General features: G+C 43.4%; 1 protein-coding gene across 1 annotated transcript in view; it reads right to left on the reverse strand.

Annotated features, from left to right (window-relative positions):
- Positions 1-3,985: 3,985 nt before the first annotated feature.
- Positions 3,986-27,140, reverse strand: part of CDCA2 (cell division cycle associated 2) — a 110,727-nt gene continuing 87,572 nt past the window's right edge. Inside the window, exon 15 of the mRNA XM_035269989.3 lies at positions 3,986-4,132. Coding sequence (XP_035125880.2) covers positions 4,029-4,132 — 104 coding nt within the window. The 3' untranslated portion in view covers positions 3,986-4,028. The remainder of the gene's footprint in view (positions 4,133-27,140) is intronic.

A 27,140-nucleotide genomic window follows, 5' to 3' on the forward strand; every position in this document is an offset into this window, starting at 1 on the left:
GTAGATAATCAAGATACCCACTTTCCATTACTGTAGAAGAAAAAGGGTCCAAACGAGGCTGAGTGCTTCAGAAAAGTCCCTGCTTAGCTTATTGACCAGCACCCCATCAATGGTCAAATCACTAGCAAGTACCATGAGCCCACACTTGGCCTTTGAGAATCTGCTAACATTTCAGTTGCTCCTGGTTGCCACTTCTTCCCACCCCCTGCAGAAAGCACAGCAGTTCATGTGTCCAGGTCTCCTCAGATGGGCTTACTGCCCCAACACTGGAATTCAGTTCGGGTTGCCTTGTGACCTCAGCTCTCTGATAGGCTCGAAATAAAGTAATGATTTTGTTGATTGTCCAGCTTTTACTCAATGTTAGGGTGGAAGCAATGGTCTCTTGTGGCTTTCTGCATCTTAAGTGGATGTGGAGCCCCAGGCGGGGTTTGAATTTTGATCTCCCTTCTTTTCCTTCTGACCGAATGCTGCGACACAGGCCCCAGGAAGCCCACATGACCAAGATAACAAGGCTCGGATTTACTCTGAGTCCCGGTGTATTAGTCCATTCTCACACAGTTATGAAAAACTGCCAGAGACTGGGTAATTTATAAAGAAAAGAGGTCTAATTGACTCACAGTTCCACCTGGCTGGGGAGGCCAGGAAACTGACAGTCATGGTGGAAGAAGAAGCAGGCTCATCTTACATGGCAGCAGGCAAGAGAGGATGCAAAGAAGGAGCTGTCAAACACTCATAAAACCATCAGATCTTGTGAGAACTCATTCACTATCATGAGAACAGCATGGGGGAACCACCCCCATGGGCCAATCACCTCCCACCAGCTCCCTCCCTCTACATGTGGGGATTACGGGGATTACAATTCAAGATGAGATTTGGCAGGGGGAGCCTCAGCCAAACCATATCACCCAGGTCTAAACCGACTGGTTCCACACATTGATCCTAAAGTGACGGGACACTTCAAGGTGGAGGATTCAGGGCATCTGGGTGAAGCATTCAACTTGATTCCTTTCAACGTTTACATGGCTAAAGATTGCCAACTACTTCTTAAGAGGCACAGAAAGAACCAAGGTTTGTAGTGAAACTCTTGGGCAACAGGGTAACCTGGGCATGGTTTATTTAAAGCTCTGTTTGCCTGTGACTACCAGTTGGTAGAAAAACCTGGATCCACTAAAATGACTAGAAACCTGAGCTGTCCCTCATTCTGGCAGCCTCTGCTTTTTGAGTGCAATGTGGCTCTGGAGACAATGTCACTGATTAGATTGTCCTATTACACAAGTCTGCTACACATGTACTCAGATAAGTGGCATTGTGTTAGAGGGGAAAACATGGTGTTGGAATAGCATTAGAATAGAGTCAGACACAATACTCTCACCCAATCCCCAATATGTGCAAGGGTAAAGGGTGTCACCTCAGATTTGGAGCCATGAGACACTAACAGATCCTATGGGGATACAGCCAAGCGCCTTGGCCTTGGTCTCATTAGTAGCAAGCTCTAGCCAGCTCAATCAATCACAGAAACTAGCACTTGTCTATGTCACACATGTTTTCCCAGGACACTTAAGGCTGGATTTAAAGGAAAGTTACATTAACAGTAGTAATCCATATTTTGTTGAGTGTTTCTACCCTACTTGCTGTAATGGAATATCCAATCCCCTAACCAGTTCCCCAGTGTTACGTCTCAGGGCCTCGAAGGAGGTTTTACAATCCACAAGAACAAGCCTCATCAACCACAGTGTCATGTCCACCTCCATAAGTTTCCTTCCATTGTCTTTTTCACTACCGCTTTAATGTCACCAAAAACGATTGCCACTGAGTCCTTTAGCTTCCAGCATCACACCAGCACCACACTCCATGGAGTAAGGACGAATCTCCCTCTAACTCCTAATGCCCACCCACAGCAGCCACTCAGCCACCAGCACCACACCCTGTGAGTATACACACATGCATGCACACACAAACACACACATGTATACACACACACAGGCCCCCGGTGCAATGTCTCTCACAAGGATTCCCAAAAAAGAGACGTGTTATATCCCAAATCTTAAGGAGATCCTTTGTACAGAGCACATTTTCCATTCCCATATGTAGGGTTCCCTTCTTTTTATTTCCCATAGACCCAGATGTGCACTCTGGTGCTGACAGAGAACCAGCTCCACGACAGCTCCACCTCCCACCGCCTAAGTCCTCACCTGACCCACCCTATGCCCCATCCCTCCCTGTCAGCCAAAACCTCTGTACTTTCATAACCAATCCCTTGGTCATAAGCCTTGAGCTTCACTTGGATGTTTTGTTTGCATGAAGATAACATCTATTTTTGTGTAACTTAGAAGATTAATACAGCAATTGCTACTAAACCCAGTAATGCTGGAGAAGGAAGACTCATTGCTTCAGTTTTCCTTAAAGAAGGGAGTCCCACTACAGTATGCTTTATGGTACAGTGAGGGAGATGAATATGATGGAATTATCTTAAAATGACAGAGGGGAATTTATTTCTTTTCCTCTGCTTCTTGCCTGCCATCTTATGGAGAGATATGTGAGCCGTTGAAATAGAAAGTCTAACGACAAAACAAAAGAGAGTCAATTTGGTTTCATCTAATTCACCACCTAAGGAAGTCGATCCTGAATGGAGAGTGCTAAAAGCTCTTGGCCTACTTGGTAACATTTTAGATTCAAATTCAGATCTCCAGTACCAAGGCCCCCTTACCTTTCTAATCCTGAATTAGAGAATTTCTTACATATTATCCCACTTAATCTCCATGATTAAACTGTGACAGCTATAATATTTGAAACAAAATATATTGCTTTACTTTTGTGCTACAAATATTCACTGTGAAAAAAATCTGATAAAAAGAAACATTAAAAAATATCTATAATTCCTCACCTAGAAAAAAACTATTTTAGCATTTTGATACATGTGATATACATTATCTATCATGTTTTGCTATGCATATGTAATTTATAATATTATCATTTTGAAGCTACTTTTTTAACAAGACATTAGTGAATATTTTTCCATGATATGAGATATAATGTTTTTCTAGAACATGTTATGATTGCATGAAGTCCATCATATGTCATACACCGTGATATATGTAACCTATTATAAGAGACTTAAGATGTTTTCCATTTGTAGTTGTTATAAAAATGCTTTGATCAACATCTAATAGCAAAATCTTTGCACATATACATGATTATTCCTCTCAGATTTATTTCTACAAGTAGAATTTCTGGGTCATGGCCACATGTAAAATTTTAAGAATTTTCTTCTGCATTGTCAAATAACCCTCTAGAAAAGTTATAGTGATTTATATGGCCACAAGTGGTATAAAAATATACTAATTTCCCTACAACACTGTCAGTGATTTTATCTTTATCTTGGCCAACTTTTTGGGAAAAAAGTTACCTTTCAATTGTTTAAAATGTGTACTTCTTGACATTTACCAAGGAAGCTAAATATATTTTTCATAGACTTACTGGCCATTTACATCCTTTTCTGATGTGAAAAGATGTCCATTTCTTTCATCTGTTTTCTATTAAGTTGTTCATCTTTTTCTTGTTGATTTCTAAATGTTTTTTTTATTAAATCTTCCATCTGCATTATAAATATCTTCAGGTTAACTCTTCCATAGGCACAAAAAATATGGTCACCCAGTATGCCTTTTAATAATATTTAGTATTTGATATATACTTAAGTTTTTATAATACATTTTTACTGAATAAAATTATCTCATCTTTTTCTTTATGATTTCTGTACTTTTAAGCACACTTAGAAAAGCCTTCCAAGATTACTAAAAAATTACTTAATTATATTTTAGAATTGTGAAGTTTTGTTTTTCACATCTAAATCTTTACTTTGGGTGTGGTCTGAAGGCGAGATTTTACAAACTGTTTTAATTAAATGGCCGGCCATTATTAAGCAATCCATTCTCCTCCCACTGACTTGAAGTGCCAGTGTTATCACACACAAAATTCTGTCATATATTGAGTTTATTTCTGTTGCGTTCCCTTGATGTATCACACCGGTCTCATTGGTCCCACCTCTTGCCTTTTCCATGTATCTTGCTCTCCCACTGGGAAAACGATTCCTTTTCCATCCAAAGTGAGCACTGGTCAGCTGTGTTGAGATCTCCTTGAAGAGCAAAGGATGAAAATAATAATTCACCACAGACACCATTTTAGACTTGGATATTTTTAATTTAAAGAGTGTCATTTCAAAGGAACTCCTTCCTAAAGAAATGGACTTTAGTTCCAGTGTTTTTGTTGCTATAAGCCATTAGCAACTCGGCAAAGCGAGGGAAGAGTCCTGTTAAAACATTTGTCTCTCTCTTTTTTAACCCTTGATTTACATGAAGACCTAGTTAAAGGAAGGTGGGAGCTGGCCAGAGCGGCAATGCTGTAAGATGCACGTTTATAGAGCAGGGAACCATGACCTACCCACTGGACCATCTTGTCTGCTGCCGCTCCTTTAACATGGTAGAGTAAGAACCCACTTATGCTCTTGAGTAGTGTAAATAGGCCTTTGACCCTGCACCAAAGACCTCTATCACTCACTGTTTTGAATCTGTTTCTGGTCAACTCAGTTGGCCTGAATGCAGCTCTAATGAGGCTGAGGTCATGGGTTCAATACCAGTGTGGTCTAATTACCAATAAGTCAACTGTTTTGGGGCCTCAGCTTGTACTTCTCAACCAGGCCAGCCATTTTGCACATGCCCAGCTTTGGTCACACAGGGGACAAGGTGAGAGACCAGAGATAAATCAGAACAAATCTCCTACCATACTGGGACGTGCACTCAGTGCCCTGCTGTTGGCAGGTCAGTGGCAGGATTTTGGATATAAGCAGCAAGACCACATTTTTACATGGGCACTATGGCCATCAGTAATTGGCATATGCTACTCCACATCCTGTGGAGAGGCTGCCAAACTCCCATCTCAAAGGGCTTATTATTCTAATTTAGAGGATAGAGATTTTGAAGGGAGGGGCCTGGTGCTTTAACAGGAATGTTTGAGTTACCACCGATGTCCAGAACTCAATCAGAAAATTGAATGGAGATGTAACACTTCTTTTTAGTTTCATTTTTTATTATGAGGTAAATAAAAACATGTTAAAGATAATTTAGAGAACAAGGAAAAGAAGAAAACATCTAGTCTTACCAACACAATGCATGTACAACTAGACATTTTTTTAGATTTATTACATGTTCATTAGTTTAGCACATTGCACAAATAATATTCAACAAAAGGAATAAACATTTTTAGATAAAATGAAAATTGCCTGCCATCTCTAATAACAAAGTGACTCTTATATTTTCCCCAGAAACTTCCAGTCCTGACCCACAGAAGCACCACGTCTTGAGTGACTCCTCGTAAGTGAAGAGGTCCACGAAGATGCTGGCCCACCAATATGGCAGAAAGCCCATCATCAAACTCTCCCAGGAAGCAAAAGACACCTTGGTATTCTTGATACCACTCACACTTCACACACCAAAGAAGTTTCCAATAACAAATATGCAGCACAAATATCATTTGGAAAACATCAAGGGGGGAAAAATCCTCCCTGCCTGATGTGAGTTGGTGCTCCCCTTTGGAACGTACTGTAATTTCTCATGGAAACACTTTGTGAAAAGCCAGTCGTATATCGCAGCCCCCAAATACGAGACTGGGGTCCCTCTCACCACACAAAACAGCTGTGCCCTCCCAGGAAAGGTCATCTGCTGCAGTTGTGTTTCTTTTTACTTTTAAAGAAATGTCAGACCATGTTTTATGTGGTCCGTATGACAGGGTGCTGTTTATTGTATCACCAAGCTGCCATAACTTCAGGACGAGGAAACTGCCATTATTTGGAGAGTATATATCTTTCTGACTTGCAGGAAAGATGAAAATTAAGAACGGCCCTGTTTCGGAGTGGGTATAAGTATTCTTTGACAGTCTCCTACAATATTTCAAATATCTTCGTCAGACCCATAAAACCTGATGCTTGACTCCCTTAGCCCAGATGAGGCTGTGCTGGAGTGAAGACATTTATCCCAAGTGTGATGCCAGGCTGCCCTTGGCAGATGTTTTGAACATAGACTTTAAACCAGCTTACTTGGTGCCCTGCAAGACACCAAGGCGTTCATCAGGAAATCACATGACCTGAGGAAATAATCACAAGAGCTAAGGCTGCTCATCTGCTAGCTTCTGTGTTAAGCATTGCACGGGCATTATCTCCATTTATCCTCACATCTACAAGGCAGTCACTGTTAGTATCTCTATAAGATATCTGCAATTAGATATCCTTATTTATAGGTAAGAAAACTAAATAAAGAAATCAAGTAAGGCCGGGCACACTGGCCATGCCTGTAATCCCAATGTTTTGAAGGGCCAAGGCAGAAGGATCACCTGAGACCAGCAGCTGGAGACCAGCCTGCACAACGTAGTGAGACCCCCACGTCTCTAAAAAAGAGAAAAAAAAGCTTTAAAAATTAGCTGGGCATGGGGGTGCATGGCTATAGTCCTAGCTGCTCAGGAGGCTGAGGCAACAGGATTGCTTGAGCCCAGGAGTGTGAGGTTATAGTGAGGCTATGATCACAAGGTATGATAACATCACTGCCCTCCAGCTTGGGCAACAGAGTAAGACCCTATCTCTAAAAAAAAACAAAAAAAATAGTTAATTAAAAATAAAAGAAAATCAAGTAACTTGCTCCAAGTTCACACTGCTAGAGAGTGAGGGTGTCAGGGTTCAAGCTCGTAGGGCCTCACTCAAGCAATACGTATAATCAACATGTATGAATCATGTGATGCTTCCCAGGCACTGTGGTCCCATATAACAATGAGTGTCTTCACGCTCTTTCCATGTTGCTGTTACTATCTCAATTTTCTCCAAGATGGCAAGTCCCCTCCCCACTGTAACGCAACCATGGGACAGCTTGCATTTGAAATCGGGTCTGCATGACCTCAAACTCCATACTCCAATCCCAAAGTTCTTGATCTGCAGAGTTTTCTAGATGAGAAGTAAAGGGAGCACGAAACATTTTCAAAACTCTGCTCCAGTTCTTTATCATCTTGGGTCAGGAGGTAGTGGGAGTGGTGGTAGGCATGTGATGAACTCACTTGCGAGTTCTGTTTAAAATCCTTCAATTCTGTTTCAGAGTGTTTCCATACTCGAGGGTAGGTGAACTTCTAGGAAGTCCAAGATGTTTCCAAAAACAGTTCGGATTTGGACCAGGCTGATGAGGGACCCATGACTGTTAAGTACATGTAACCTGTTAGTATGGGTTAATCCAGCACTATTTGCCCTGGTTGTGCAGCTAGCTAGTTGTGTCACAGGGCAGTCTTGACCAGGCCTCCAGCCAACTATAAGCTCTCTGGTGGGATGGGGAAACCGTGAAGTTCAGATTGAGTACGTGATGCGGCTGTAAACTTGCTTAGAGAAAAGCAAGTCACCAGGAGGCCGACAGCCAATGTACAAATTCAGTTTTTCTCCTCCCACTTTGCCTACCCCCACATTTCCCTCTCTTGTCCTGATCCCTCTCTTCTACCCCCTCCTCGGCCACCCTGAGAGCCTTGTGGTGGGAGGTTACTAGATAGGTGGGCTGGCTTCTAGCCCTCACTCTGACACTCTCTAGCTTTGTAACTTTAGACAAGTTGTTTAACCTATGTCTTTCGACCTCGATTTCTTCACTTTTTTCAGCAGATTTGTATTAAATGCCAAACGAAATGCTCATATTTCATCAGTGACATGAAGGAGTTAGGCCGAATGGACACTTGAGTCCCTTTTAGGTTTGAAACACTGTGACTCCCCCTCTTTTGTGACAATGTCCCTTTCCCTTTTTTCTTACCTTTCCCCTCCCTTCTCTCCCTCCTTCCTCCATGACTTGTATTCCAGCGCACCTCTAAGTCTCTCTCCGACACTGAAGCAGAGAAAGAAAGACGAAGGGGAAAGAAATTCAGGCTTGCGTCAACTTTCTCTTTTCTGTCTCTTTCTTTTGTCTGCTAACCCCATGGAGCTTTTCTTTGGCTTTAGAGAGAGTATTTTCTGGGGCAAGAGACGTCCCTTCATTCATTGCTTCATTCAAGCAAGCATTTTGAGCACTCACAAGTGCCAGCATTTTGTCAGGCATGGCCATGCCAGTGACCGCCACTGGGATCTGGGAAACACTGGCCAACATTGGTTTGCAAACAGTGGTTTTTTTGGGAGAACGAAAGATCTTCTATAAGAGTGCCTTAACCAAGCATGAAGACTTCCTTAAAAGGGACAGTCTCGGGAGCCCACAGCAACAAAGCATGAAGGTTGCCCGTGGTTCTGGTCAGGCCCATTTGATTATTATAAAGGAGACTCACTCGCATTAGTTTAAGCAAATGATGGAAGCAGCTGAAAGGAGGCGTATAGAAAGTCTATAATCATTCTATACAGAGGGTAAGATATTGTGGGTCTCCAAAATCAGGAGCTCAACAAAGTTAGGTCTCCCCATGACTAGGTGGTTCTGGAATAAATTTCAACAATTACTTAAAAAGTAAAGAACTCCATGTCAGATATCTATCAAAACTGTGTTAGCACTTTTCTGGGTTTTAGCCTAGATACGTACCAATGACAACCAAGAAGCAGATGGGGGTTTAAAGGCACATCAAGCGCAAGAAGACTAAGGAAGGCTTGTGCTTGGAGCACAGGTTGAATATTAATTGCTCATAGATGAAAATAGAACTATTCAGCTCCATTTTATTTTTTTTCCATCTTATCTCAAGGCGACTGAGCTTCATATTTGGAAAGATAATAAAAACATTGTAATAGAAAAGCCAAAGTTGATTATTATTGCTTATTATTGTTGATTATTATTATTGCTCTCAATGATTTCAGATATCCAGGTATACATCAATTATACCAAAGGCCAGGTGCAGGGGCTCACGCCTGTAATCCCAACAGTTTGGGAGGCCAAGGCAGGTGGATCGCTTGAGCCCAGGAGTTTGAGACCAGCCTGGGCAACGTGGTGAAACCCCACCTCTACATAAAAAAATACAAATAAGTTAGCTGGGCATGGTGAGGTTTTCCTATAGTCCCAGCTGCCAGGAAGGCTGAGGTGGGAGGATCACCTGAGCAACCTAGGAGGTCAAGGCTGCAGTGAGCCATGATGGCGCCACTGCACTCCAGTCTAGGTGCAGAGTGAGGCTCTGTCTCAAAAATAAATAGATAAAGAAATAAATTGTACCACCAAGGTCTTGAAGAAATAATGACAAGTGAAATGCTACAGATACTTTCTGAACAACTGTGGAGAATGAGGGTAAGTCTCTGTAGGCTGGAGAGGATTAATAAATATGTTCCCACTTTTCAAGAAAAGATAGAAAGAAAGATTCTGTAAACTAAAGACCAGTGGACTAAAGGAATGGATTGTTGATACATTTTGAAAGGAAAACAGTGATCACCAAGAGTCAGAATGGGTTCACTAAGAATAAATCATGCCAGTCTAACTTCCATTCTGCCTTCGGCCCAAAGACTTGCAAAACACTTAAATTACACCTCAACAAGGCATTGGACAAAGTCTCTCATTAGCTCCTTCTGGATTAGATTCAGAAATCTGAGCTCAATGCTGGTACCATTAGACACATTAGCAAGTACTTGGATGGCTCTCCCCAAAGAGTTTGATTAATAAATGACTGTCAACCTGAAGGGAGGTTTTTACATCGTGCCATAGAACTATCTGTCCTTGGCCTCCTCCACGAAACATTTGCAGTGACTTACATGAGGACAATGACGGTATGTTCACTAAATCAGCAGATGACAGGAAACTAGGAGGGATAGATAACAGATTTCAGGCCTCAAATCTGCTCAAACAATCTGAGATGGGCCAACATGGGATCTGCCGTAGTTCACAATGACAAATACCCTTTCAGCTCATTGAAAGACCAGATAGGGTAAAGCCAGGAAAAACTCTCCTGAGTGATTAAACCCAGTTTCCACCATTTTCTGTGATCAGGCCATCAGAAACATTCTGCCTTCCAGTGTCTTCTTGGCCAGCCTTGTTTTGTGGTCAGCATAACATGCACAATGCCTCTTATCTCATCCCTGGTCTCTTGTTAGGACTTGCCTCCAGGATGACTCCTCCATCCCTTGTCTTGGCGCCCTGCTCCCCAGAAAGAAGTTTCCAAGTCTCAACCCCCAGTTACAGCCTGCAGCACTTTGCTCCCCTTCTTGGTGAGGAAGCCACAAGGCCAATTCTTTTGTTTTTGTTTGGAGATGGGTTCTCACTCTGTTGTGATCATAGCTCACTGCAGCCTTCAACTCTTGGCTTGGGCCCAAGGGATTCTCACGCCTCAGCATCCTGGGACCAGAGGCCTGCACCACCACACCTGGTCAAATTTCAAAAATTTTTTTGTAGAGACAGTATCTCACTATGTTGCTTAGGTTGGTTTTGTACTCCTGGGCTCAAGCAATCCTCCCGCTTTGGCTTCCCACAGCACTGAGATTACAGGTGAGAGCCATTGCACCCAGTGACTGACATTTTTAGATGACATCAGAGGTCAAGCTGAGCCTGCTGGACAGAGGATATTGCAGGTCCCCACAACAAACCCAAGATGGTCACTGAGGACAGAAGCCCTCTTCAACCCCATCAATATGCAGATTTCAAGAACTGGCCTGGCACTCATCTTGATCTCTAAGGTCATCTAAAGGTCTCAGCAGCTGGGCATGGTGGCTCATGCCTGTGATCCCAGCTACTCAGAGGCTGCGTGGGAGAACTGCTTGAGTTGAGGAGTTGGAAATTGCAGCGAGCCATGATTGCACCACTGCACTCCAGCCTGTGCCACAGAGCAAGATCCCATCTGTTTAAAAAGAACAGCACAATAAAATGATAATGAAAATAAAGGTCTCAGCCAATGATGCTTTGCACCTTAAGGCCTTGAGACTAAGGTCCCTGTGATATATGACAAGGTTTGTTGGGTTCAAAAACCAGTAATGAAAAAGCAGTGGAACAGTAATAGCTTGTGCAAAATCCAACGTGATCTTGAGCTCTCCTATCAAAGATAGTGAGTCCATTAACAAATTGAAATTTCCTTGGAGAAAAGGGGCTAGCAGACTTAAGAGGCTTGAAGCCAATTAAACAAAAAAGTTGAAAAGTTTACGTTTTTAGCTTTGAAAGGATTAAAACAGTTATCCACAAATTTTAGGTCTGGCATGTGAAGAAGAATTGGCACTATTCTATGAGACAAAGCAAACATCAGTAGGTGAAATCTACAGGTAATCAGATTTCCTACAGCAATCTGTAAGAATTAGAACTGCCCAATACCGGCCTGGGCTACTTTAGGATGTTCTAAATTCCCTGCTGTTTAGGTGCTCCAAAAGAGAGGCCTAAATGTAACGTTACAGTTGAAATGCATGAGTATGCAGTTAACTAGAAAATCTTCAAGACCCCTTAGACCCTAGACCTGTGATTTTATAATTCTAGATTGGATCTCACTTGGGCTACTATTTCCTAATTCTCCTCATCTACCATTCCAAGAATATAGTCTAAAGAAGATATATGATGTTTCTTTTTAGGTTTGCAAGGCCAGAAAGAGAAAAAACAGGGAAGACCAAGATTAATTCTTCTTTGAAGACACAGCTGGTAAATATCTGCTGGGGTCTCCAAAATTCTCCTTATTGTTTGTAACAACCCTAGTCTCTATCCTAACTCCCTTGAGTTCTTTGAAATATGACCTCAATCCTGTCCTCTTATCAGAATCTGGACAACAGGTCAATATCTCTCCCAAGCCTTCCTCTTCACAGATGGGAACCACTCCAGAACACTGTGGCCAAGTGTGGTGGAGGAGCCTGCTTTACTCATCACTGAAACCCACACCAATGATCCAATTCACTTTGCTTTGTCACAGGATAAGAAGGGGAACAGAGAAAGGAGGGAGTGAGGACATCCATGATGGGAAGCAGGCTCATTCATTTCCCTGAGTCAGCCCATGGCCATTCAACTGCTGGGCTTTCATATGTGGATCTGTCTCTCCAGCCAAACAGCCTAAGGTGACTCCCTACCTCTCCCCCATGCCTCTGGGCCGTCTTTCCCAAAGGACAGGATGTCTGCCTCAGTAGCATCTCTATCCAAAACCACACATCTCTCACCTGGAAGAGGAAGATTTGGTTCAGACAACTACCTTCAGACAGGGAAGGGATGATTGTCTTAAGTGATACTGTTATCATTTTGATAGCAACAGGGGGCAGCCAAATGCCCAGGCAGTTAGGGGTGGGTACCTGGTGGAACTCCACCTCCAAGTGAAAACAGTTTAAAGCCTGAAAGCCAAGCTACAAGTTAAATCCTTAGACAGGATTGAGAATTTGTCTTCCTGTTTGGAGTGCATTCCTCTGCACTCCTCACCTATTTTACACATCCCTACCCTTTCCTAATTGGTTTTCTACACTGTCATGGCCAGCTTTGACGGGTGTCTTTGCTTTAACTTTTATTGAATACCCACAAACCAATCAACCCACACTCCCCATCCTGCGCCTATAAAGACCCCAGACTCAGATAGTAGAGGAGGAGATGGCCTGACTTAGGAGAAAAGACAACCTGACTTTGGGGAGGATGATCTACCCTTTTTATTCCCCCTCCACCTCCCCTCTCCAGACCCCAGACTCAGTCAGTAGAGAAGAAGAGAGCCTGACTTAGGAGAAGAGACCACCTGGCTTTGGGGAAGATTACCTGTCCTTCCCATTCCGTCTCCAGCTCCCCTCTCCACTGTGAGCTGTTTTCATCTGTCAAGAAAATTACCTGCACTCACCATCCTTCAATCATCAGTGTGACTTCATCCTCTTTGGATGCCAGACAAGAGCTCAGGACCCACCAAGTGTGGGTACATACCCAGAAAGGCTTTCACACTGGCCCTTTGCCCTCATCAGCGGAGGGCAGCCACCCCCCGATGACGAGGCAAGTGGCCAACTGCGCTGCTAACACACCACTGTCCATGGATGGTGGAACTAAGCGAGCATTGTAACACCCTCTCTGGGGCTTCACGGTCACGGGCACCCTCACCTGGCTACTGCCACATTTCCCTTGAGACAACACACCTGGTCTGGCCATGGGCCCCACACAAAGCTTGCTTCTGTGTCAGTGCCAGGAGCAGCTGGCTAGATCTCGTACTCACTCACTAATGCTCATGTGCTCCCTCCTGCAACGGGCTGAGCACGGGGGCAGGCCAAGTAGATGGGGTGCCCCTGCTGTGAGTCCAGCAAAGGGGCTGAAAAAAATCCTACATAAATCTCTACTTCCTCAAAACTTACAATTTCAATACTTGAAGATACCTACTTTAACAGGTAAGGAAACACGCCAGGATAAACAATATGGAATATTCAGCTAGTCACAGGGCATGCTCTAGAGAGAGTCACAGGTGAAGGGAGAGGAAACTAGGTGGTCCTAAGAGATCCTTTCAAAGCTAGACTTTGACACCGTGATTTTTAGTTTTTCTAAGTGTCAGCACATAGCTAATATGGATCTGAGACACAACACGAATGGAGGTAATCAAGGAGAAAGGCAAAGCTCTAGGCTGGAAAGTCATAGTTCTCACAGACTAGAGAATTTCCTAACTCAGAAATCACGGACCAGGCCAAGTACAGCGGCTCATGCCTGTAATCCCAGCATTTTGGGAGGCCAAGGCCAGCGGATTGCTTGACCCAAAGAGTTCATGACGAGCCTGAGCAACATAGTGAGATCCCCATCTCTACAAAAAGTACAAAACTGGTTGGGTATAGTGGTGCGTACCTGTGGTACGTGGGAAGCCGAGGCAGGAGGATCCCGTGAGCTCAGGAAGTTGAGGCTGCAGTGAGCTGTGGTCATGCTACTGCACTCAAGTCTGGCAACAAAACAAGACCCGGTATCAAGAAAAAAAAAAGAAAGAAAGAAATTACTGACCCTAAACAGCTACCTCTCCCAGTCCAGTCTTCATTACCTGGATTTTCAGCCAACAATATGTGGAGAGCAGCCCGTCTGAAGAGAGGAGGAGGTGGCAAGGAAGAGATGCTAGAGGAAGACCCAGAGTCTAGAATGATATTGGATAATGATCAAAAGCATATACAGAAGCCATAAAAGTCAACTGGCAGAGGCCATTTAGTGCTGAAGCAAACAGCTCTTCGCAGCTCAACAGGCCCTGAGGGCCCAGAACAATGACTGATGCCCGTAGCAAGGACAGCACGGCATCATTCTAAGAGTTAAATACCGTCTGTGTTCTTATTTAATGAAAACAGAAAAGCAATATTCTCATTAGATGCTTTAAATGTTTTGTTCTTAAGTTTTGCTCTTTAAAATGGAATGCGTTCCATTGTCTGGAAGATTCCCTGACCCAGAATCCCTCATTTTCTAATGATGCCTGATCAGTGAGTGTGCCAGGGAGCCAGGGATGCTCAGAGTTCTGCCATTTACACTGCCTCCTTTTTGGGGAGGGAAGTAAACCCCAGGAGGGTTTTTTCCCTACATAGTTTGCCGTACTCTTGCATATGTGTTCTCAGTTAAATAAACTCTCATGAGCTACACGGGACCAGAGATCAATGCAAACCACAGGCAGCCCATTCTGTAGGCATGGGGAGGGCTGGGGTGGATTGGGAGGTAAATGTTGCTCATCAGAAATGCTCTAGGTTGTATGGTAGCAACCTGATCCAACCAAATACTTATGGTCTTTTGGGGAGGGTAAATGCTATGAAATAAATAGACGGTGGGCTGACCAAGCTTAGCCCCTTGTTCCAAAGCTGCTGTTTATGCTGAATATGCCACTTAGACTGCTTAACAAGCCCACCAGCTCTTTTTAAGGGGACTTCAGCACCCATAGTACCCAAGTGATGAAAGATGTTTCTTGAGCAAGAGAGCCTTTTATTGGACAAGAAATGCCACCTGCTCCAATACTGGCAATCTATAGGCTGGTCCCCAACCAGTAAGGTGGCGTGGCATAAAACATTCCACCCAATAGGCAGTTTGCTAGGTCGACCTTTCTCTCCCATCAGAATTTGAATAAGGGCCAGGCACACTGGCCTCATACCTCTAATTCTAGCACTTTGGGAGACAGAACTGGGAGGCGTGCTTGAGCCCAGGAGTTTGAAACTAGCCTGGGCAACACAGTGAGACCCCCATCTCTACAAAAATGAAAATTTTAAACATTATCCAGGTGTGACTGCATGCACCTGTGGTCTCAGCCACGTGGGAGGCTGAGCTGGGAGGATCACTTGAGCCCAGGAGGTTGAGGTTGTAGTGAGCTATTATCACCCCACTGCACTCCAGAGCGAGGCACTGTCTAAAAAAAAATTATAACAAGAAACTATGGAGAGCGTGCTTGGAGTACAGTATCAATAAGGAAATTACTCCCTGCCCTTGTGGAGCTACTGGGGAGTGGTTTTGCAGACAAGTGAATGCTATGAGCATGGATGCTGTGAAATGGTGGGAGACATGCCGAGATGAATGAAGACAGGGTGCCAAGACAGCACAAATCTGGATTTGAGTTTGACAAAGGCTTGCTAAGGTACAATGTCAAGGCTGAAACCTAGAACCTAAGTAGAATGATGAGAAAAGAGTAGGGAAGCCAGAGCAAATCGCGAGCAGATAGGACCAGTGTCAAGAAGAAGCCAGCGAGTCAAATGATGTGAGATTAGAGCAGTAGCATAGAGAAGGAGCCGTTCCTTTTGAGGAGGCAAGAGAGACGTTCAAGGTCTCAGACACCATTACGAGTCTGGGCTTCGCTGTGAGGGAAGAGAGAAGCCACTGAAGAGTTTTAGGCAGAAGGGACACAATTACACTTGTTTTTAGAAAGACCATTTGAGGCCAGGCACGGTGGCTCACATTTGTAATCCCAGCACTTTGTAAGGACAAGGTGGGCAGATCCCATGAGCCCAAGAGTTCAAGGCCAGCCTGGACAACACAGTAAGACCCCCTATCTCCATGAAAAACATCGCTGGGCATGGTGGCGCACATCTGTAGTCCCAGCTACTTGGGAGGCTGAGGCAGGAGGATTGCTGGGGCCTAAGAGGCCGAGGTTGAGGCTGCAGTGAGCCATGATCATGCCAGTGCGCTCCAGCCTGGGCAATATAGTGAGACCCAGTCTCAAAAAAAAAACAAAAACCGACCACTTAACTTATAGAATGGAGACTAGATAGGACCAAAGCAAACAGCAAGTGAGGGCTGTGCAGCAGTGGAAGGGAAACGCTAGCAGCCTGAATCAAGGAGACGGCGGGGCCTGAAGAAATGGGAATGCTGGGTGGCCCGAATTAGAAGCAGGTTTCAAAGGAAGTGACTTCTTGACTGGATTTGGGGACCCAGTGAGAAGGAGTCAAGGACCGGGTTTCGAGATTCAGTAATTAGGTGGACAGGGACCCATTCAGTGAGAGGAAGAGCAAGGTGGAGCCGGTTTATGGGAAAAGCCAGTAAACTCGGATTGGCGTGGTTGATTTAAAGCCTCAGGGGCAATCCTGAGGAGCTGCCCAGTAAGCGAAGTTACTGAGTCTCAGACTGAGCAGGGACACGTCAGCTGTGGCTGGAGACCCGCCTCTCCCCTCTCAGCTGCAGTGGTGCAGTTACCTCTTAACCATTCTCACAGAGTTTTTTCCTTTTTTTTTTTGAGACAGTTTTTGTTTGTTTTGAGTCAGAGCGTCTTCAGCTCTGTTGCCCAGGCTGGAATGCAGAGGCATGATCTCAGCTCACTACAGCCTTGACCTCCAGGCTCAAGTGATCCTTCTGCCTCGGCGTCCAGAGTAGCTGGGACTACAGGCACCTGCCACCACGCCTGGCTAATTTTTGTATTTTTTGTAGAGTTGGGGTCTCGCTATGTTGCCTAGGCTGGTCTAGAACACTTGAGCTCACGTGATCTGTCTGCCTCGGCCTCCCAGAGTGCTGGGATTACAGGCATGAACCACACTGCACCCAGCTCCTTTCACCTTTTCTGGTCCTGCTCTTGATATAGTTTTTTGGGGTTTTTTTTGTTTTGTTTTTTTTTGGAGATGGAGCCCTGCTCTCTCACCAGGTTGGAGTGTAGTGGTGGGATCTCAGCTCACTGCAACCTCCGCCTCCCACTTTCAAGCTATTTTCCTGCTTCATCCTCCCGAGTAGCTGGGACTACAGGCACGTGCCACCGCTCCCACCTAATTTTTGTATTTTTAGTAGAGATGTGGTTTTACCATGTGGGGTGGTCTTGATCTCTTCATCTCGTGATCCACCAGCTTCAGCCTCCCAAAGTGCTGGGATTACAGGTGTAAGCCACAAAGCCCGGCCCTACTCAGCTCCTTTTATCCCCAAACAATGATCATGTGGCTGGCTTCTTGTCATTCAGGTTTTAGACTTAGTGTCGTACAGGACCATGGGAGCCAGCGACAAAAAGAAAGACATGCTCCCCTGTATACATCTTTATGTATCATTTAAATGGTCAATATTTTTCCAAAACATCAAAGTAGTTGAAAAAAATATAGAAAAAATGTGAAAATAAGTATGTTAAAACTCACAATGTTATTTTAAGTTTGAAGATTTTTATCGACACCCAAACCAGGATTTGGTAATTTCCCTTTCTGGTTTCAGCAGAAGCAACCTTGTCAATAGCACTTTCAAAACTGACTTCATGGCTTATCCCATTTTCAGTTGAGTGGACTGTCATATTCACAATATCTCCTGACCAAGTGATGATCTTAAATAATTTGTAACTAACTTCATCTGACTAGCACTTTGTTTTTAAGTTTGGTATTGTGTTCCTAATGTTTTTGGCATTGGTTTTGCTTTTGTAAATTACTGCACTAAAAAATTGTATTTATTTTGGCTACTGATATTTTGCTGCCCCCTGAAAATCTGTGCTCACTAGCCTCACCTAGGCCCAGCCCTGCTCAGCTTAAAGGCCTCAAAGACACCTTCACTGACCCCTCTATCCAGACTAGCCTTCCAACCCTGCATCTGCCTGGTTACCTTCTTTTCCATTACCCTGATTTAGGATTTTTGTTTTGTTTTTCTGTTTGAAGACAGTCTTGCTCTGTTGCCCAGGCTGGAGTGCAGTGGCATGATCACGGCTCACTGTAGCCTTGAACTCCTGGGCTCAAATGATCTTCCTGCCTCAGCCTCCTGAGTAGCTGTGACTACATGTGTGTGCTACCATGCCCAACTAATTTTCTTTTCTTTTCTTTTTTGTAGAGATTCTAAAAAGACCTCCATGTTGCCCAGGCTGGTCTTGAACTCCTGGTCTCAAGGGATCCTCCCACATCAGCCTTCCAAAGTGTTGGGATTACAGGCATGAGTTAGTTTTAATAGCACTTGTATTATTCTTAATGATCTTATTTAACTTTTAAAGTTTTTCCTAGTTTTGCCTTCTCAAGTAGAAGCTCCATGAAACTATGTCCATCTTATTCACTGCTATGGCCACAGCACCTAGTACAGTGCTGACACTTATCTGATGAAGTAATGCATTTGGGAGTACTTGTATTATAGATGGTTCTTGAATCCATGGGCTTCAAAGAACGTACAATACAAAAAGACAAGGTAGACTAGGGCAAACTCTGGGAAATAGCAACATTTAGAGGGCTCAAAAAGAGGAGTTTAAAAAGGTAACTGAAGGCTGGGCACGATGGCTCATGCCTGTAATCCCAGCACTTTGGGAGGCCAAGGCAGGCAGAACACCTGAAGTCAGGAGTTCAAGACCAGCTTGGCCAACGTGGTTGAAACCCTGTGTCTACAAAAATTCAAAAATTAGCCAGCCAGGCATGATGGTGGGTACCTGTAATCCTAGCTACTCAGGAGGTAGAGGCAGGAGAATCACTTGAACCTGAGAGGCAGCGGTTGCAGTGAGCCAAGATCATGCCATTGTACTCGGGCCTGGCCAACAAAGAGAGGCTTCATCTTACATAAAAATTAAAAAAAAAAAGATAACTGAGAACACACAATTAGAGAAGCAGAAGAGAGGCTGGGCATGGCGACTCACACTGTAATCCCAATACTTTGGGAGGTCAAGGCAGGAGGATGGCTTGAGGCCAGGAGTTCTAGGCTGGAGAATGTGCCACTGCTCTCCAGCCTGGGTGACAGAGTGAGACCCTGTCTAAAAAGAAAGAATGTAAGAAAGAGGATAATTTAAGGTTCAATTTTTTCTGCCTAGGTAGGAGTCGTGGAAACCAAAACCCCAGTGGAGGAATTCACCTGGAAGAGAAAGGGAAGCAAAAGGTAGAATGGGGAGAAGGCAGTGAAAAGGGAGATACACAAGATTAATGGTGCCCACCCTGGTGCTTTCTGTTTTCTTTTCTATGTAATTAGAAGTAAAATCATCTGCTGAGATGATGAGTGAGGCAACTGGATAGGCATTCAATAAATATTTACTGGGTATCCCCCATGTGCCAGGCATTATTTTGAGTACATAGAATTCAGGAATGGACAAAGCAGACAAACGCCCTGCCATTGTGGAGCTTGTATTCCAAGGTGGGAAGACAGATAATTTACAATGAATATCATAAGTGATTACATGGAATGCTAGAAGGTTGTGAGTACTTTGAGCAAATAGAGCAGGGTGAGGAGAAGGAAGAGCACTGGTGGGGAGGATGTAGCAGGAAGGCTGCAATGTCAAGTGATGAGATAAAGGCAGGCTTCATATGTAAGCAAATATTTGAAGATGGTGGGGGAGTCAGCCAGACGGTTGTCTAGAGAAAGTACTTGAGGAGGAAGGAATAGCCAGCACAAAAGTTCACAGGTGGGAGTGTGTTGGATAGTGTGTAAGTTTCCTATTGCTGATGCAGCAAATTACCATCAATTTTGTGCTTGAAAACAACATAGATTTATTCTCCTATAAGTTTTGGAAGCCAAAACTTCACAAGGTTAAAGTTGAGGTGTCAGCAGGGCTGGACTGCAGGGGACAATCTGTTTCTTTGCCTCTTCCTGCTTGGAGAGGCTGCCTATAATTCTTGGCTCATGGCCCCACCTTGTACCATTCCAACCTCTTGCTTCCGTTCTCACACCGGCTACTTCCTCTTCTATAGTCAAGTCTTCCCTGGTCTCGCCCTTGTCAGAACACTTACATTACTGTTTCTCAGGCCAATCCAGCATAATCTCCCAATCTCAAAAGAAGATCCTTCATTTGATTAAATGAATCTGCAAACAGTCTCTTTTGACACATGAGATAATATTCACAGGCTCCAGGGATTAGGTCCTGAATATATTTGAGAACCACTCTTCAGTCTACCACACTCATCTCCTGAACCTTAAAGATACACAACCATCCAGGATGCAAATTACATTCACCTCATCCCAACATCTTAATGCATTATGGCATCAATTCAAAGACCAAAATTTCATCTAAACTTTATCTGTTCAAAAATCTCAAATCTCATTATCTAAATCATGGTAACATTGAGGTCAAGGTATAATATGAGTTGTGTCTCTCAGACCATTTGATATTTCCTGCTTAATCACTGAATTATTTTTGTTTACTTCCACCCTCAGCAAAAGTAATACCATATATTTGTACAAGACTTAACACATGTTAAGCATGGTCATACCCATGACCTACTTTGATTCATACAGCACTGTGACGTAGGGAGGGTACTATTTATAGTGCCAATTTACCAACTGCAAATATTTTGGCCCAGAAAGAATTGAGTGACTTATCCAATGTTACCTGTAAGGTGTTAAAAGAGTGGGGCAGAAATCGGGTCTCCTGTCTCCTAATCAAGTGTTTATTTTACATTTTAGTTTTGCAGTTATTTTTATATATTTTACAGAATATCCTATTCTGAGAAAAATAGCAAGACTTCATCTCTACATCAAATGCCAGAAGTGGTGGCATGTGCCTATAATCCCAGGCTACTTGGGAGGCTGAGATAGGAGGATAGCTTGAACCCAGGAATTTGAGGCTGCAGTGAGCTATGATCACACTACTGCACTCTAGCCTGGGTGACAGAAGAAAAAAAAGAATATCATGTTTATAAGATACTTTATTAAATATTTAAATCATCTAACTCAGGTATAGTTAAGACTCTGGATATGATCAGTCCTTGTGCAAAATTCCTCTCTGTCTATGGACATGTGAAAGTAGAAAACAAAGTATCTGCTCTGTGAATACAGTGATGGGATAGAATGCCAGTTGCAGCTATTCCCATTCAAAGCAGGACAAAATGAAAGGAAAAAAATAAAACTGGTCCAAAACAGTTTTGAAATCCAGCAAGGCAAATTCCATTTTTCAAGGCCTGTGAATAATTCTCTGTGGCCAGAGGCTCCACCCTCTAGGCCCAAGGTTCTACCTTCTGGGCCATCCTTCCTATTTTTAGAAAAGATTGTGTGTGTTTGTGGTTGAGCAGTTTTATCAGCTTGTTCTGCCTGTAGAATACTGGGAGTCCTACAGCTTTCTTTCATTTGGTCCTCTTTTTCAGCCCTCTCTTTCAATCAGTGTTTCTGCTGTTACAAATCTCAAAAGCCTTGTTGGTCTACTATGTAAATCATGGCAATCCACTCCATTAGACCAAAGACTCTTCCACAGGTTTCTCCTCATTATCTCATTATTATTCCTGGCTTCTGCTGAGATGGCTAAGGGGACCTATGAGTCATATGCCTAGTCTCTTTAGAGTCCTCCCTATGACTGAATATTCTGAATTTTTATCCATTCCAGGCACTAGCAAAAAACTATCCACCCACACCTTTGGCCTTCTTTCCAGAGCGCAGCTTTCCAGACAGTGGATCTCATCATTTTAGCATCTTTTGCAATCTGGATAGGCTGAGGATTTCCCAAATCATCAAGTCCTGCTCCTTTTTGATTAACAATTCTTAATTAGCTGGGCATGGTGACGCACACCTGTAGTCCTAGCTACTCGGGAGGCTGAGGCAGAATCGCTTCAACTCAGAAGGTGGAGGTTACAGTGAGCCACGATTGTGCCATTCAACTCCAGCCTGGGTGACAGAGTGAAACTCCATTTTTAAAAAAACAAAAAAACACAAAACAAAACAATAACAGTTCTTCCCTCAATGGATTTCTTTCCTCTCACTTTATACTATAAGCACCAAGAAGAAACCAGGCGATGCTTTCAACACCCTGCTTGGAAATTTCCTCAGCTAAATATCCAAGTACGTTGTTTAAAAGTTCTGCATTCCATACACCTGTAGGTCACAATTCAACTCAGCATTTTTGCCTCTATAGAACAAGGTTCTCTTTTTCTCCTGTTTTCAAAAATATATTCCCTGTTTCATTCTGGGTCTTGAAGGTTAGTACCTTCTTTTTTGTTTCTCAATTACTATTTTTCTTTTAAAAAAAATTGTTTTACTTTAATCCAAACCAGTAGGTTAGCACCTTTAATGTCCATACTTCTACCAACCATCTGTTTCTGACAATTTATGTATCCTCTAAGACAATTTAGGCTTTCTCTTGTATGATCCCCACTTCCTTCTGACCCCTCAGAGAGTCTTTAACATCCATATCTTCTAACAGTCTGTATGGCAATTTAGACTTTTTAAGTTTCTTTTCTTTTTTTAGAGACAGGGTTTCACTCTGTCACCCAGGCTGGTGTGTAGTGGTGCAATCACAGCTCACTGCAGCCTCAAACTCCTAGGTTAAAAGAATCCTTCTACTTTAGGCTCCCAAAGCATAGGGATCACAGGTATGAGCCACTGCTCCTGACTCCAAGTTAGACTTTTTCAATTATGCTTCTCTAAGTTCTTCCAGCCTCTCATTCACTGACCAATTCTAAAGCCACTTTCACATGTTTAGGTATTTGTTACAGTAGCACTTCACTTTCCGGTACAAAAATCCATGCTGGGGTTCAATCAGAGAAATAGAGCAAGTGGGAGATATAGTAAGACATTTGTTGGCCGGGCTCGGTGGCTCACGCCTGTAATCCCAGCACTTTGGGAGGCCGAGGCAGGTGGATCACAAGGTCAAGAGATTGAGACCATCCTGGTCAACATGGTGAAACCCCGTCTCTACTAAAAATACAAAAAATTAGCTGGACATGGTGGCGTAAGCCTGTAATCCCAGCTACTCAGGAGGCTGAGGCAGGAGAATTGCCTGAACCCAGGAGGCGGAGGTTGTGGTGAGCCGAGATCGCACCATTGCACTCCAGCCTGGGTAACAAGAGCGAAACTCCATTTCAAAAAAAAAAAAAAAAAAAGACATTTGTTGCAAGGAATTAGCATATGTGATTGTGGAGGTTGCTAGGAAAGTCCAATGTTTGTAAAGCAGGCTAACAGGAAGGGCAGAGTAGAATTCTAAGGCATGAGCTGAGGCTTCAGTTTACAGAAAAGTCTCACTTCTGCTCTTTAGGCCATTCAACTGATTGAATCAGGCCTGTTGAGATTATCTGGGAGCTGGCCAAGGTGGCGTACACCTGTAATCCCAGCACTTTGGGAGGCTGAGACTGGTGTATCACCTGAGGTCAAGAGTTCGAGACCAGGTTGGCCAACATGGTGAAAACCCATCTCTACTAAAAATACATCTCTACTAAATACATCTCTACTAAAATTAATCGGCATAGTGTTGCGTGCCTGTAATCCCAGCTACTCAGGAGGTTGAGGAATGAGAATTGCTTGAACCCAGTAGGCAGAGGTTGCAGTGAGCTGAGATTGCACCACTGCACTCCTGGGCAACAGAGAGAGACTCCATCTCAAAAAAAAAAGTTATCTAGGATTATCTCCCATACTTAAAGTCAGCTAATGAAGGGCTTTAGTTACATCTACAAAGTACCTTCATAACAACACCTAGATAAGTACTTGATAGAATAACTGGAGAATAGCTTAGTCAAGTTGTCACACAAACTGAGACTCACAGATCCACTCCAGATTTAGCGGGGAGGCCAGCAATGCTGGACAGATGTGAGCAAGTGTGGCAGCAGTAGGAGGTTGGGCCAGAGAAGCAATGGAGGGCCTGCAGTGTAGGGCGTTGTAGGCCATTAAGGAGAATGAAAAAGGTTTAAAATCATTAATTCAGAAAATTCAGCCCAGTTAGTGCTTGAAAAAAAAAAAAAAAGTCAATCTAGAGCCTACCAATCTATATGATAATGCTATTTTTTTTTTTTTTTTTTTTAAGAAATACAGTAGTCCAGGTTTAAGCAAGATGAAGTCAGACACTCAAACTGACCTACTGACCTATAATCCCAGGGCTTTGGGAAATGTCAATCCAGGGTTTTCAGGGCAGATGTAACAAGAAAAAAGAAGTTAATTGGCAAGTGTATTAGTCTGTTCTCATGCTGCTTATAAAGACGTACCTGAGACTTGGTAATATATAAAGAAAAAGAGGTTTAATGAACTCAGTTCCACATGGCTGAGGAGGCCTCATAATCATGGGTGGAAGGTGAAAGGCACGTTTCACATGGCAGCAGGCAAGATAGAGAATAACAGCCAAGCGAAAGAGGAAACCCCTTATAAAACCATCAGACCTTGTGAGACTCACTACCATGAGAACAATGAGGGAAACTGCCCCCATGATTCAATTATCTCCCACTGGATCCTTCCTACAACACGTGGGAATTATGGGAGCTAATATTCAAGATGAGATTTGGGTGGGTCAAATCAGCCAAACCATCTCAGCAAGGGAAATGTGGAAACAATGAATCAAAAAGTCTAAGTTGGGTAGAAAATAAGGTGAAGACTGGATAGGGAAAGAGCTGAGCCTCCAGGGACTAAGGAACAATAACAATAGACCACAGGGTTGGGAAACACATGGGACAGGCGTGAGTGCATGAGGGAGCCCCAACATTAAGAGGCCCTGGCTGACAGAGGGCATGTCCACACTTACCCTTTTGGGGATGAACAGTTATGGGTTATGATAAAGCACAGGATATGTTTGTGAAAAGGGTGGCTGGGGAACAGCAGAGAAAATGTCACAGAGATGAGCGGGACTTAGGGTGGAAAGTAGGAGCCTGCGGCCCATGCAAGAGACTTCCCTAAATGGAGGATATTTTTTGGGCAGACAGTGAGTGGCAGTAACAGGAGGGCGAGATCTATGGTAAAAACTGGGTGACAGCAGGGATGGTCTTCCCACCTTCAGGCATGCATGCAGTGAGAAAATGAAAAGGACCCATTTTAGATGTCTCCCAGGGCAAAGCAGTGTCCAGAGGAGCCAGCCAGGCTTCAGCTCAGGCAGAGCAACAGAGGAGCCTTCAGTGAAAAGGCTGAGGATGCTGAGAATCCGTTTACTATGGGAGCAGTGGAAAGCTTAGAAAAAGAGCAGTGAGAAGGTAAGATGGAGAAGAGCAAGCAGAGAGCTAGAAGCAGAGACAAAGTGGTAACCAAGGGCAACAGGGAAGGGAGGCATGATGGACTCGTTGGTGGTGAGTTTTCTAAAGGGGCATGTCACAGCAACCTCTTGGTGAGTGAGCACAGGGACACTTGGGCCTCTAGGCTTGCAGAGCCTGGGTGGGTTCCACTGGCAGGACAGGACTAGCCTGTGGGATGAGTAGATTCTAACCTCACCAGAAGAGAACAGCCATCATCAAAGCTAAAGACAGGGGCCCTCAGTGGGCAGTACCACAGAGTCTTGGAGGGGTAGAATATAAGGAGATGTGGAACCCCTCAAGCCTGTAATCCCAGTATTTGGGGAGGCTGAGGCAGGACAATCACTTGAGCCCAGGAGTTTGAGACTAACCTGGGTGGGCAACATAGTGAGACCCAGTCTCTACAAAAATTTTTAAGAAATAGGCATGATGCCACATGCCTGTAGTCCCAGCTACTTGGGAGAATGGGGCAGGAGGCTCACTTGAGCCTAGGAGGTAGAGACTGCAGTGAGCTATGGTTGTACTGCATTCCAGCCTGGGTGACAGAGCAAGATGCTGTCTCAAAATAAAGCAAGATGTAGAATCCCACAGATAAGGCTGACTACTTGGAAATGATATTGTGAGTCCCTCAAGGGTGAATGTCAATTAAAAAAGAAAGTTCCAGTAGATTAACTATGGGACAAAGCAATAGTTATAAATACAATGTATATCTTTATACTTCTGTTTGGATGCTATAAATATTAGCAAACAAATGAAAGCTGAAGCTATGATATCAAGGAGGAAAAGTGGCATCCAGGGATGTCATGTAGAATAATAATAGCAAATATATATTGAGCATTTCCTCCATGCTAGTCATTGATCTGACACTTGACGTGTATTAACTCAGTTAATCAAACAATTCTATGAGTAGCTACTGATATTTTACCCATTCTACAGATGATGCTGCAAAATTTATAAATAATGGTTCTAGGATTCAAATCCAGAGACCACACTCTTAATCCCAATCTTATACTACTTAAAAAGATAGGAGAATTGAAGATATAATCCTTCAGAATATCAATAATTAAGAATATACTGCAGGCGAGATGTGATGGCTCACACCTGTAATCCCAACACTTTGAGAGGCCAAGGTAGGCCGATCCCTCAAGCCCGGGAGTTTGAAACAAGTCTGGGCAACATGGCAAAACCTTGTCTCTACAAAAAAAAAAAAAAGTAACCAGGCATGGTAGCACATACCCATAATCCCAGCTACTTGGGAGGCTGAGGTGGGAGGATCACCTCAGCCTGGGGGAGTCGAGGCTGCAGTGAAACATGATTGCACCACTGCATTCTAGCTTGAGCAGCAGAGTGAGACCCTGTCTCAATACAGTATATATGTATGCTGCAGATAAAAATGTAGAAAGTATACATGATTGGGCTACATGTCTAATGGATCCTAAATATGGTATTGAAAGTTGATTTTAGGATAAGTTCTTGACAGCATCTTGTTTTCTTGCCATTAAGTCTTTTTTTTTTTTTTTTTGAAAGTAGAATGCATTAAAAAAATGGGTTCAATTTGGTTGGGTTTCAATTAATGAAACTTTTGTTGTATCTGCTTAATGGGTTAATAAAAGCAACTTTAGCACTGGGAAAATTTCCTCTGGTCTTTCTGTATTCCCACAAGAAACTTTTATTTAAAAAATAATAATCACCATAATAATAATTTTCTTGTTTTCCAGAGTGGACTCCTTGGACTCCACTGACTAGAGCAGTTACTGAGGAAAGATCAGAGGTGAATTTTAGTTCTCCTGGGTTATGAACACTGACATGGGACTTAAGAAAAACCTTCATCCAATTTTTTTTCCAAATTAAATCAAGAGCATTGATAATTAGTTTCTATCAAAGACATCTAGAGGGAAATGAAAGAACTGAAAAAGCCATAAGCTGCCTTTACTTCTTCATTAATATTTGCTCCCAAATGCAGGTCAAATAAACCACACTCCCAGTTTTAAATGAG

The sequence above is a fragment of the Callithrix jacchus genome, chromosome 13, assembly GCF_049354715.1.
Source record: "Callithrix jacchus isolate 240 chromosome 13, calJac240_pri, whole genome shotgun sequence".
NCBI lineage: Eukaryota > Metazoa > Chordata > Mammalia > Primates > Cebidae > Callithrix > Callithrix jacchus.